We start from the raw sequence: 10,939 nt of genomic DNA, 5'->3' as shown, positions 1-10,939 counted from the left end.
ATGATATAGTTAATTAATAGGGCAAGACCCTGAACAAAATTTACCCAGACCATAATTGTTCAAGGCCCTTCCCCTTCTTCTCCCTTCTCTCTTTAGCTCATATCCATTCCCGATGTGATTGGGACTATGTAACGATGATAGTGGAGTGTGAATGGGCCTCGTCAAGGTGGAGGAGATTCGATATAACTGGTATTGTGTGGATACGTCTAGAGGCTACACACGAAAGAAACTCAACAGAGGTCACTAAAGGATCCAAAAAATAAAGATGTGATTGGTGCTAGGTGATTTGATCCATGGTCGCTCAATGGTCCAAACAATACATAAGAGGCCCAGTTATCCGCTATCACACATGACTCCTTAAGTCGCACATGTGAGTGTAAAGCTTATTTTGTATCTCGTTAGTTTTGAATGTGTGAAACCCTACTGATAACACGTAAATTACTGGGTTATTTATGTAAAATTTACACATGTTAATGCATTAAAACAATTATAAATGTGTGTTATCAACCTTTAAATAATTAAAGCTATTTTGTAGAGTGATATTCTGATTTTATTTAAGGATTTTTATGACATCATATTCTTAAAGAAATTGATTTTATGGTTTAGAATATAATTTTTTATTAATTTTTTTGTCCTTATATTTAAGGATAGATGAATTTTCTAAGTGAATAAATTTATAGTTATTACATCTTATGAATTATTATTATTTTTATAATGAATTATTGAGGTATTTTTGCATTAAAAATGTGTCCTGCCAAGTGGCACCATTCAAATCGTCGAATGGGGACCAGTCAAAAGCATCCTCAATTATTAGCTGCTATAATCATTGCAAAAAGGTGCAATTATGGTTGGATAACGTGAGATATGTTTAGGCGGTGCACAAAGTATATTACAGAAGGTATTGATGCATGACTAAATATATTTTCGAAAACACATAGACATTGTGGAGCCTAGTAAAGAAATAATCATAATATGCTGATGTCTAATGGATGTGTCCTAATGAACTCAAATTTAAGGGTGGTTAGTTATTAATCATTCCAATTAAATATTATAAATAATATTTAATTTAAAACCTGACTCTATAAAAACATGACTAGATAGGTTGAGGGAGGGTCGTACCAATAGGGAATATAGATGAGGAATTTAATATAGATTAGGGACTAGGAGATGATATGGGTAATTTCTAGGATAGAGAAAGAGAGAAAGGGGAAATGGTGAGATATGAAGATGATACTAAGTTTGGAAGGTTTAGCAGTTCTAGCGGTTGATCTTCTTCATTCTTTCTCATTTGTGCAACTGTACCGGCAACATAGGATTTTCACCCCCATTTTCTCTAAACAATTAGCCCATGATTCGGGCTTAAATTATGTGATTTTGCTCTTTAATCATGTCAAATCATCTTCTCATCCTCAGAGTTTCTGAAAAATCTATGCATGCATTGCCATTCACATCTGACAGCTCATCGTTCGCGTGCGCGTGTTGTGTTTGACCTTCACTTATCCTGCCATGGCATGTTCAGCGTGCATTTTATATCAAAATGGAGCTAGAATACTACAATCCACGTTCAAGGCACATTTAAGTTTCCTGCTTATTGAGTATTTCCACATGTTCAGCTTGTTCCAGTGCATTTGTTGTGAGTTTAAAGGGTCACATGTCTGTGTGTTTTGATGAGATAAAAAATAAGTTCAATAATGGGTGCATCATGAATCGTAAATTACAACTATTGTTTGGATCCAATCAACAGCTGTGATCAACATGGAACTTACTTTTTCTTACAAAGTATTGAATTTCTCAAAAGTCTGCATTCATTTATGTTCATCATTTTCTGTTTCAGAAATACTTATGAGGCATAAAAACTTCAGAAATTTCATTATTTATTGTTCACTATTCGTGTGTACTGTTGACCTTACATTATAAATTAAACAATATTAGTAGATTAACTAGAATCAACTCAATAAATTTTACATTTGAAAAAAAATTAAGTCATGACTTATGATCTATATTTTGTGAAGGCATTATGAACCTGATATTCTAAAGTCATAATTCTTGAATATTCTTTCTACACTGCAGTCCACAGTCTACCAACCATCCAACAATATTACTCGTTATGTGTTTATACTGTGAATTTTTACTTATTTCTCCATCTTCGCCTTTGTCAATAAATCAGGACATCTACTCCAGCTATGTCGAACTTAGGTGGTAAAAGGTAGTAAAATGCTACAAATTATTTCAGATACATATAATATATACTTAATTTTTTTATCGTTTGATAAAAGACGAACCAACAAAGGCAAAAAGATTTTCAATTTTGCACCCCATCTATGGTTGTTATAGATTTTAATACAAATAAATCTCAGAACAAGAGGCATAATTCCTAAGCACAAGAAAATGCTGGTTTTTATCCATGCCATCCAAAAATTAACTTTGGTAAATTGTCTGAAGCTAACAGCCTAGATCGCTGATTAGTTCTTGTCCCTTGGAGGATTCCATACTCAAGGCTTTGGATCTCTCTTAACACATGCTCACTAGGCTGACATTCACAGACATTAACTCTACCTTATTTTAAAGTATTTTACTGATCAACACCCCCAGCTTCGGAGGAACCATCCCATCTCCTGAAAGCTCAAACTTCTGCTATTGCCCAAACTGCCCTGTAGATGGAATCCCTGACACCATCCTTCATCCACCTACACAATGGCTTTAATATAACCCTCATTCATTACTTTTCTAAAATTAATCAAAATATTGACCATTTTTTCGATTAAGAGCTTGGCACGTGCGGCTAACCTGCTGCGAGTAACAATTTTTATTTGGGCACGCACTCATATGCCCAGCTAGATCTAACTTATATTCATTCTCCAGCCCCACATTAGCTCACATTCAATGCCCCACTGCTATGTAGGACCCACCCGCCCACGTGGGAGAATCTGCGGTCTTTCTTAACTCGGTACTTTGGTCGTGCGCACAGTGTAACACGTGCGGTAACAGTGACCGAACAGCTTAGAGGGGCCCACTTTTTGGTCTGTGACCTCTCTGGGGTCGCACGTGCGCACCAGCTTTGAACAAATATTTTTTTTCTAAGTAAATATCTGACTCGTGCGCCTGCCAGTCCCATCGGACGGCCAAGATTTCCCCAGCCCCTTTCACCGACGCCAGATCCGGCGGCCACACTCCCACAAGGTTTAAACAAAACTTCCAAAAAGCTTCAAGGGCTGTACTGCAAAAAAAAGGTGGGCCCTACTACACGTGGGCACGGTGTTTTCCCGGTCAACGTCGGGGACCGCGCCTGTCGCCTTCGCACGAGGAAAGGGGTGCACGTGCGACGCACTCATGAAGAGCGAGGCGCCTAGAAACCACAAAAAAGCCCTCCAAAAAACGAAAAATTACATCCCTACCCATCATTCTAAAAAAATTAGAAAACGCCACTCGTCGCCGACTTTATCCAGTACGTCACCGTATTTCCATCTTTTTCCATAAAAAATATACGTTTGCAAAATTACATCTTGTTCGTGTTCATTGGCGAACTAACACAACCAACACAATGAACCGAACACCAACCCGAACACGATTTTTCCTCTTGTTCGTTCGTCGATGAACAGTCTTCGTTAGACACCGAACTTCCCATTCCGAGAAAAACCATGGAGGGGGAGAAGGGAGCTGATGAGAGAGAGAGAGAGAGAAGAATAAACCAGAGAGGAAGACGAAAGTGGGAACAATGGGTAATACCAAGGTTCTCGAATGTTTGTCTGTTCGTAAATTGTTCGTGTCTGATTTGGACTGTTCAGGAGACATTTTCTCCACATCGAGGAGGAAAAATGCAGCCACTGGAACAGAGAGACTAACATTGGTTACAATTTTGGCTAAAACAAATACAGGAAAAAAGAGGAAGAAATGTACAGGAGAAGAGGGAGAAGATCAGATCAAATGAAAAGAAGAGAAGCTAACTTAGGAAAAATTTCGGGGGGGGACTCGGGGGTCGGGGCCGGCGTGGGCCTCCTTGAGCATGGCCATGACCTTGAGCATGGTGGGGCGGCGGGAGGGGCGGTCGTCGAGGCAGGCGAGGGCGATCTTGAGGTGGCGGGCGAGCTCGGGCTCGAGCTCGCGGCCCGGACCCTGGCTCGGGAGAATCGCCGGGTCGAAGACCTCGGCGAGCCGGAGCCGGCTCCGCTGCTTGACCCAGCCGACGAGGTTCCCGTCGCCGAAGTCGGGCGAGTCGGTGGGCTTGCGCCCGGTGAGCAGCTCGAGCAGGACGACCCCGTAGCTGTACACGTCGCCCTTGGTGGTGCACCGGAAGCTCTGGTAGTACTCGGGCGGGACGTAGCCGGGGGTGCCGGCCAGGGTCGATACGCTCAGGTGCGTGTCCATGGCCGTGTCCATGACCCGCGCCATGCCGAAGTCCGAGACCCGCGCCTCCATCTCCGCGTCCAGCAGCACGTTGCTGGACTTCATGTCGCGGTGGATGATGTGGGGGACGCAGCTGTGGTGCAGGAAGGCGAGCCCGCGGGCCGCGCCCACGGCCACGTTCCGGCGCGCCGCCCAGCCGAGCCGCAGCGCGGCCCGGCCGTGCAGCGCGTCCTCCAGGCTGCCGTGGGGCATGAACTCGTAGACGAGGAGGCGCTCGTCGCCGACCTTGCAGTAGCCCAGAAGGGGGACGAGGTTGCGGTGCTTGATCTTGCCGATGGTGTCCATCTCGGCGGTGAACTCGCGCTCGCCCTGGCCGCTGACGCGGAGGAGCTTCTTGACGGCGACGGCGCCGCCGTCGCGGAGCTGGGCTTTGTAGACGTCGCCGAAGCCGCCGGAGCCGATGAGGGTGTCGTCGTGGAAGCCGTTGGTGGCCTCGAGGAGGTCCGCGAAGGTGAGGGAGCGGAGCGGCTTGTCGAAGGTGGCGAGGCTGATGCTGGCGGCCTCCTTCATGGCGGTCTCCTTCCAGGCGCTGTCGTCGGGTTTCGGGGCGGGTCGCGGGTCCGGGGGTCGGGTCTTGTGGCGGCGGTCGGCGGCGAGGAGGGCGAGGCCGAGGGCGCAGAGGAAGGAGAGGAGGAGGCCGGCGACGGCGCAGGCGGCGAGGGAGGCGCGGCGGCGGCGGGGGGAGGGCGGCGGGGGGCCGGCGGGGGGGACGGCGCCGCCGCAGGGGGGGAGGGGGAGGCCGCAGAGGGCGGAGTTGTTGAGGTAGCGGGCGGCGGGGAAGGTGGCGAGCTGGCCGCCCTCCGGGATCTCGCCGGAGAGGCGGTTGTTAGAGAGGTCCACGTCGGAGAGCATGGCTAGCCCGGAGAAGGACCCCGGGATCCGGCCGCGGAGCCGGTTCTGGGCCAGGTCGAGGATGCAGACCCGAGCCAGCCGGCCGAGCTCCGCCGGGATCTCCCCGGAGAAGGAGTTGTGGCGGAGGTTGAGCACCATCACGTAGAACATGTCCCCCAGCTCGGGGGGGATGGACCCGGAGAGGGAGTTGAAGCTGAGGTCCAGGAAGAGGATCGAGCCGTTGTTGTTGAAGGTGTACTGGGTGTTGCCGACGTAGGTTCGGGTGTAGTTGCAGCTGTGCCGGTCCGAGACCCGAGCCAGGTGCTCCGGCCGGATGCCGGCGAACTCGAGGAGAATGCCCGCGCCGCGGCAGTCGCCGCCGCCGTCGCCGCGGAGGTAGGCGTAGCGCTTGTTGGTGACTAGACCCACGGCGATTTTCCCCGACTGCTTCGCCAGCGCCGCCGGGAGGACGCCGGAGAGCCGGTTGCTGTGGAGGTCGAGCCAGATCAGGCTCTCGCAGTCGCCGATCGACGGGGGGATGGCGCCGGAGAAGGAGTTGTTCCCCAGGTTGAGGATCGCGAGCTGAGAGAAGGCCCCCACCCAGGCCGGGATCTCGCCGGAGAGGAGGTTGCTGGAGAGGGACAGCCAGCTGAGGCTGCTGCAGTTGCGGAGCGCCGAGGGTAGCTCTCCGGCGAGCTCGTTGTCGTCGAGGATGAGCTTCTGGAGGCTACCCAGAAGCCCGATCTCGCGGGGGATCTCCCCTCTCAGGGAATTGCTCCAGAGGATCAAGTCCCGGAGCTGGGTCAGAGCTCCGATGCCGGCGGGGAGGGACCCGGAGAGGAAGTTGAAGCTGAGGTCGAGGGAGACGAGGGAGGAGCAGTTGGAAATCCCCTCCGGGATGGACCCGGAGAAGAGGTTGTCCTGCAGGTACAGCTCGCGGAGCGCGGCGCCGCGAGCGCGGCAGAGGGTCTCGGGGATGACGCCGGAGAGGGAGTTGGCGCTGAGGTCGAGGAGCTCGAGCGAGGGGGGCAGGTCGGGGAGCTCGCCCGAGAAGCGATTGAAGGAGAGCTGGAGCTTCCTGAGGTTGGGCATGGCGGCGAGGGAGGTGGCTGGGAGGGGCCCGGAGAAGTCGTTGCCGGAGAGGTTAAGGGATTGGAGGGCGCGGCAGGGGGAGAGATCGGGATTGCCGGAGAAGTTGTTGGAGGAGAGGTCGAGGCCGAGGAGGGCGCGGCAGTCGCCGAGGAGGGAAGCGGGGAGGTCGCCGGAGAGGCCGTTGGCGGCGAGGCTGAGGAAGCTGAGGTGGGGGCAGGCGGCGAAGGCGGAGGGGGAAACGGCGGAGAGGGAGTTGGAGGAGAGATCGAGGATTTGGAGAGAAGGGCAGCGGGGGAAGAGGGGCAGGGCGCCGGAGAGATGGTTGCCGGAGAGGTTAAGGGCGCGGAGAGAGGGGCAGAGAGAAGGGAGGAGGGCGGCGGCGCCGCCGGTGAGATAGTTGGCGGAGAGGTCGAGCTCGGCGAGGCGAGGGCCGCAGGCGGCGGCGAGGGAGAGGTCGCCGGAGAGGTTGGCGGCGCGGAGGACAAGGGTTTCGAGGCGGTTGAGAGAGAGGAGGAAGGAGGAGACAGAGACGAGGGTAGCGCCGAGGGGGAGGCCGTCGAGGCGGACGGCGGAGACGCGCGCGGCCGCGCAGGAGACGCCGGCGAAGGTGGCGCAGGGGTCGCCGCCGGGGACCCAGCTCGGGAGAGAGCTCGCCGGCGAAGGGAGGGAGCCCTTGAAGGAGAGAAGCCGCTGCAAGTCTCCCGACAAGGAAGAAGAAGAAGAAGAAGAGAGAGTCGAGGAGAGAAGAACAAGGAAGAGGAAGAGGGGGGCAGCCATGGCGGGGGGAAGAGCAGCAGTCAGAGCTTTCTGGCGGCCGCCATTGACTGAGAGTGAGAGGGAAGTGGGAGTTTCTTCAAACTCTGCCGGGAGGCTGATCTTAACAGGAATCGAGGAGGACGAGAAGAGGGGGGTGGAGACAAGAGCACGGCGGAACCCCAGCACCTGGTGACGGAGAGAACCCCAGATATACAAATACAGAGAGAGAGAGAGAGAGAGAGAGAGAGAGAGAGAGAGAGAGAGAGAGAGAGAGAGAGAGGAGTAGAGAGAGAAGTGGGGTCTGTGGCATGTGAGCTGCTGCGGGATTAAAAGACCCATTATTGTGTGTGTGGGTGTGCGTCTCCGGGAAGAGAGAGAGAGAGACAGATAGACAGACAGACTGAAGAAGGGAGAGAAGAAGAAGGCAGAAGGGTATAGTTGAAAGGACAAAGATAGCATATATTTTTCCACATTGGCTGCTGCTGAGAGTCTGCGACATCAGTCCCCCGCCGGCTCAGACCTCTTCTCTCTAACCCTTTAATCTTTTTTCAATTTTAATATCTCTCTCTCTCTAGATTCTACCGTTTCTCTCTCTACTCCTTTGTATCGGATGTAACCCGACTCTGCGAGTGAAGCCAGCTTGGGTGGGGCCCCCGCAGAAGCCACAGGAGAAGACGACGAAGGCGGTCACATTTCCCGGCACTGAAATCCGCATGAGCTAAACTTCGGGGTTCGGTACAATGCCTCGCGGAACACGATAGGGGGTTCGTTTGACTTTGATCATGGCTCCGGGTCGGAGTGCATGTCCATGGAGGTGTCGGCTTCGCGGGTCGTCTCGTGGGTCCGCGGGCCGGGTACGTGGGTCGGGCAGAACCCGCCGGGTTGGGCCAGGTGGTACGGCTGGAGGCTCCGGCGGACCGGGCTCGAGAGGGCATTGGAGAAGACCGCCGAGTTCTTGGCCTGGTCGACCTGACCGAGCCGCGGCCCGTGCTGACCGCCACCGCCACCTGCTTGGGAGTTCGAGCCCGCGGCCGGAGCCAGCCGTGGCGACATCGACGGGTCCTCCCCGCCGTGGTCCAATTCAGCCTGAAACACGTCAATGGTTCGGTTCAATTCAATATTTGCATCATCTGCCTGAAGCAGAAAGTCAACGGTGTAGGTCAAAGTCAATGTAATATTCCTGAGGCGGGGAAGTCAACGGAACCGACCTGAAGGTGGCCGACAATGTCTGCGACGGTCAATCTAGTTCCCGCCTCCTGCTGGCCCAAGATCCAGTTGTAGACTTTCTCCTGTCACAGAAATTTACCAAGAAAAAGGCCTAACGATTTTTAGTATGAGCAAACATGAAGAGGCGAAAATTCAATCTGCAAATAGTGTTCTCGTTCAATCGTTGAATTTTTGATTTTTTTGAAAAATATTCAATCGCTGCGCAAGCAAATTCGAATATTTCGTTAAATTTCTTTTCGAAAATCTGACCATGTATAAATTCCCCCCGAAATATGAATATTCAGTTGTGTCAAAATATGCTATCGAGCACAGTCTCAAAATTAAAAAACTCATATGAAGCACTGAGTTGAAGGATTATCGAACAGTATTCTCGTTCAAGTGCTGGTTTAAGAGAACGGATCCATTATCAGGTTCGGTGGGGCATGCTGGAAGATAGAGATAAGAGTGAAGACCAAATATATCTGCAACTGGCCCATAAATCATACAGCAAGCATGTCATACAAGTGGCCCATAATTAATGAAAAAAGTTTTTTCGCGTGGAAGTGTCACGCATGATCCCATGTCACTCCATTACAGATACAGTAAACAAAAACAGCCGAAAAAGTGAAGAGTTATATTCATCTATTATCCTCGTAAATAGTTGAACCTTTGTAAATATCTAAAAGTTGAGATAAACCGTCATAAATGAAGTACACAACTGTTACGAACCGACTTGGTTTGTACTGTGAGCAGAGACAAGGGAGGGAAACATGGTGGAGTGGACGCTGCCAAGAAGATGAGACCCGACTAGAAAGACATCGTCAGCGAAGTTGTCTAAAATTTGGATTATTGTTTCCAATAGCAGTCTAAAGCCCTACCATCCACCCAGGGAAGACATCATCTTCAAAAGGGACACATGGGAATGAACAAAAGATAAAAATAGCCTTAGTAGGCTTGAGATACAAGAGGGATCGTATAATTACTCCCCCTCCATCAGTCCCAGCTTGTCCTAAAGCTGAAGCATCATCAACAGTCGCTGAGTTATCAGTGAGGTCCCCCTCTTGCAGTTCACCACATGGCATGGCAATGCGAATATTGAGGTGTTTATGACAATGATGCACGGGCATAGACCTCTCCTTGCATTTGATAACAGCGCCGTTGGGCTCTGCGAGCAAGAAATTGGACATTGGTATGGTTCAGGTGCCAGGAATGGGCGGTTATTGCTTGCTCGGTTTTACCATTGTTGTTGCAGGGCTTCTAGTTCTGGATGAGCTGAGATCCTTGGGAACATAGCCGGGGCCCACGTGACGGATCAAAAGGATCGTCAATTTCTTTTAATATGGCTTATGCTTTGAAGGCGCTGTCAACGAGGTCGTCCGTGGTTTGTAGATTGGAACAGTTGATCAGCCCAACAAAGGAATCCCATGCGATCATTAGGGTAGCAGAACCAGGAGAAGGCCATCTCGTCCATGTTCAGCATTGTCTTACTGATTGGGACAGAGGCAAGGTGAAAAACCTGTGTCTGCCCATCCTGTTTTTTGTGCCCAACTATTTCCTTTTTGCGGACTTTCTGTTTAATTTCCTACCGGAGCGATGATGAGGAGAGGCAGCCCTGATTAGGGATCTAATGGCAGCGGTAGCGGCAGCAGAGGGGGGTTCGACCCAGTGGTGTTGGGTGTATGGTGATGGGAGACACCATCTGGATGGCAATGAAAGCCATAAGAGCTTGCATTTTGGGCCTTGAGTACTGCTAGTTGTTTGGAAGACACCTCATATTGTCACTCCATGCCCACTTATAGGGCCTGTAGAGTGGTGGCTTCAGCAGTCTTGAGGCCGGCAAACTAAGTTAACAGGTCCTCCAGGGTGACTGCTGGGGCATCATTCAACATTGGGGGGATTTTGGCCAACACTAAAGGTGAAAGTATCAGTCGCGGTCAGCGGAGCAACCTGGCTCTGATACCAATTGATACGACCCATCGTAGTTTGTATTGTGAATGGGGACATGGGAGTAAAACCTGGTCAAGTGGATGTCACCAAGGAATTAGTTGGAGGGAGGCTGGTGGGGTGGACATCACTGAGCGAATGACATCTGACGGGCAAATTACAGAGACGGCAAGGTCATCAATTTGGATTAACGTTTCCAATAGCAGTCTAAAATCCAGCCTCCAGCTAGGAGGGCAACATCGATTAGGCTTAACGTTTCCAATAGCGGTCTCAAATCCTGCTTCCAGCAAGGACGGCTACATGTTTCAGTGGACAGACAGGAAGGGAACAAAATACTAAGATGCCCATGGTGGCCTTAAGATACGAGAGGGATGGTATCAACAAGAAACCCAATTATTACAGTAACAGAAAGAGAAGACGGAGCAAAAGTTCTTTTGAATTCACATCTTGTCAGACACAAAGTGAAAGGGAAAATAAAGATCACTCTGTCAGGAACGTGGGCTCGACAAGTAAGGCTTTAATCGGGATGTATAACGACACCAGATGAATGATTGCCGGACTACCCAAAATGGATGACAGATGGATTCGTAATTAAAAAAAATATTGACGACGTATTGCTTTCCAATCCGGAAGGACGATCCTACAGATGTTTTGGGAATAAACTCAACAACATCGACAAAATTCAAGGAATAACCCAAAATTCTAC

General features: G+C 50.6%; 2 protein-coding genes across 2 annotated transcripts in view; both read right to left on the bottom strand.

Annotated features, from left to right (window-relative positions):
• Positions 1-3,832: 3,832 nt before the first annotated feature.
• BRI1 (Leucine-rich receptor-like protein kinase family protein) lies at positions 3,833-7,240 on the bottom strand. The gene has a single exon (XM_078576106.1). It carries the CDS (start codon positions 7,102-7,104, stop codon positions 3,946-3,948), a length of 3,159 nt encoding a protein of 1,052 aa, XP_078432232.1. The 5' UTR covers positions 7,105-7,240; the 3' UTR covers positions 3,833-3,945.
• Positions 7,241-7,775: 535 nt separating this feature from the next.
• Positions 7,776-10,939, bottom strand: part of LOC144703835 (nuclear receptor family 2 group C protein) — a 3,765-nt gene continuing 601 nt past the window's right edge. The window contains exons 2-3 of the mRNA XM_078576107.1: positions 8,292-8,372; positions 7,776-8,169 (exon numbers count right to left, since the gene is read on the bottom strand). Of these exons, the coding sequence (XP_078432233.1) occupies positions 7,864-8,169; positions 8,292-8,372 (387 nt within the window). The 3' untranslated portion in view covers positions 7,776-7,863. The remainder of the gene's footprint in view (positions 8,170-8,291; positions 8,373-10,939) is intronic.

This window comes from Wolffia australiana, chromosome 5, assembly GCF_029677425.1.
Source record: "Wolffia australiana isolate 7733 chromosome 5, ASM2967742v1".
NCBI lineage: Eukaryota > Viridiplantae > Streptophyta > Magnoliopsida > Alismatales > Araceae > Wolffia > Wolffia australiana.
Note: the sequence above shows the minus strand (reverse complement) of the source record. Positions and strands in the feature narration are given on the sequence as shown.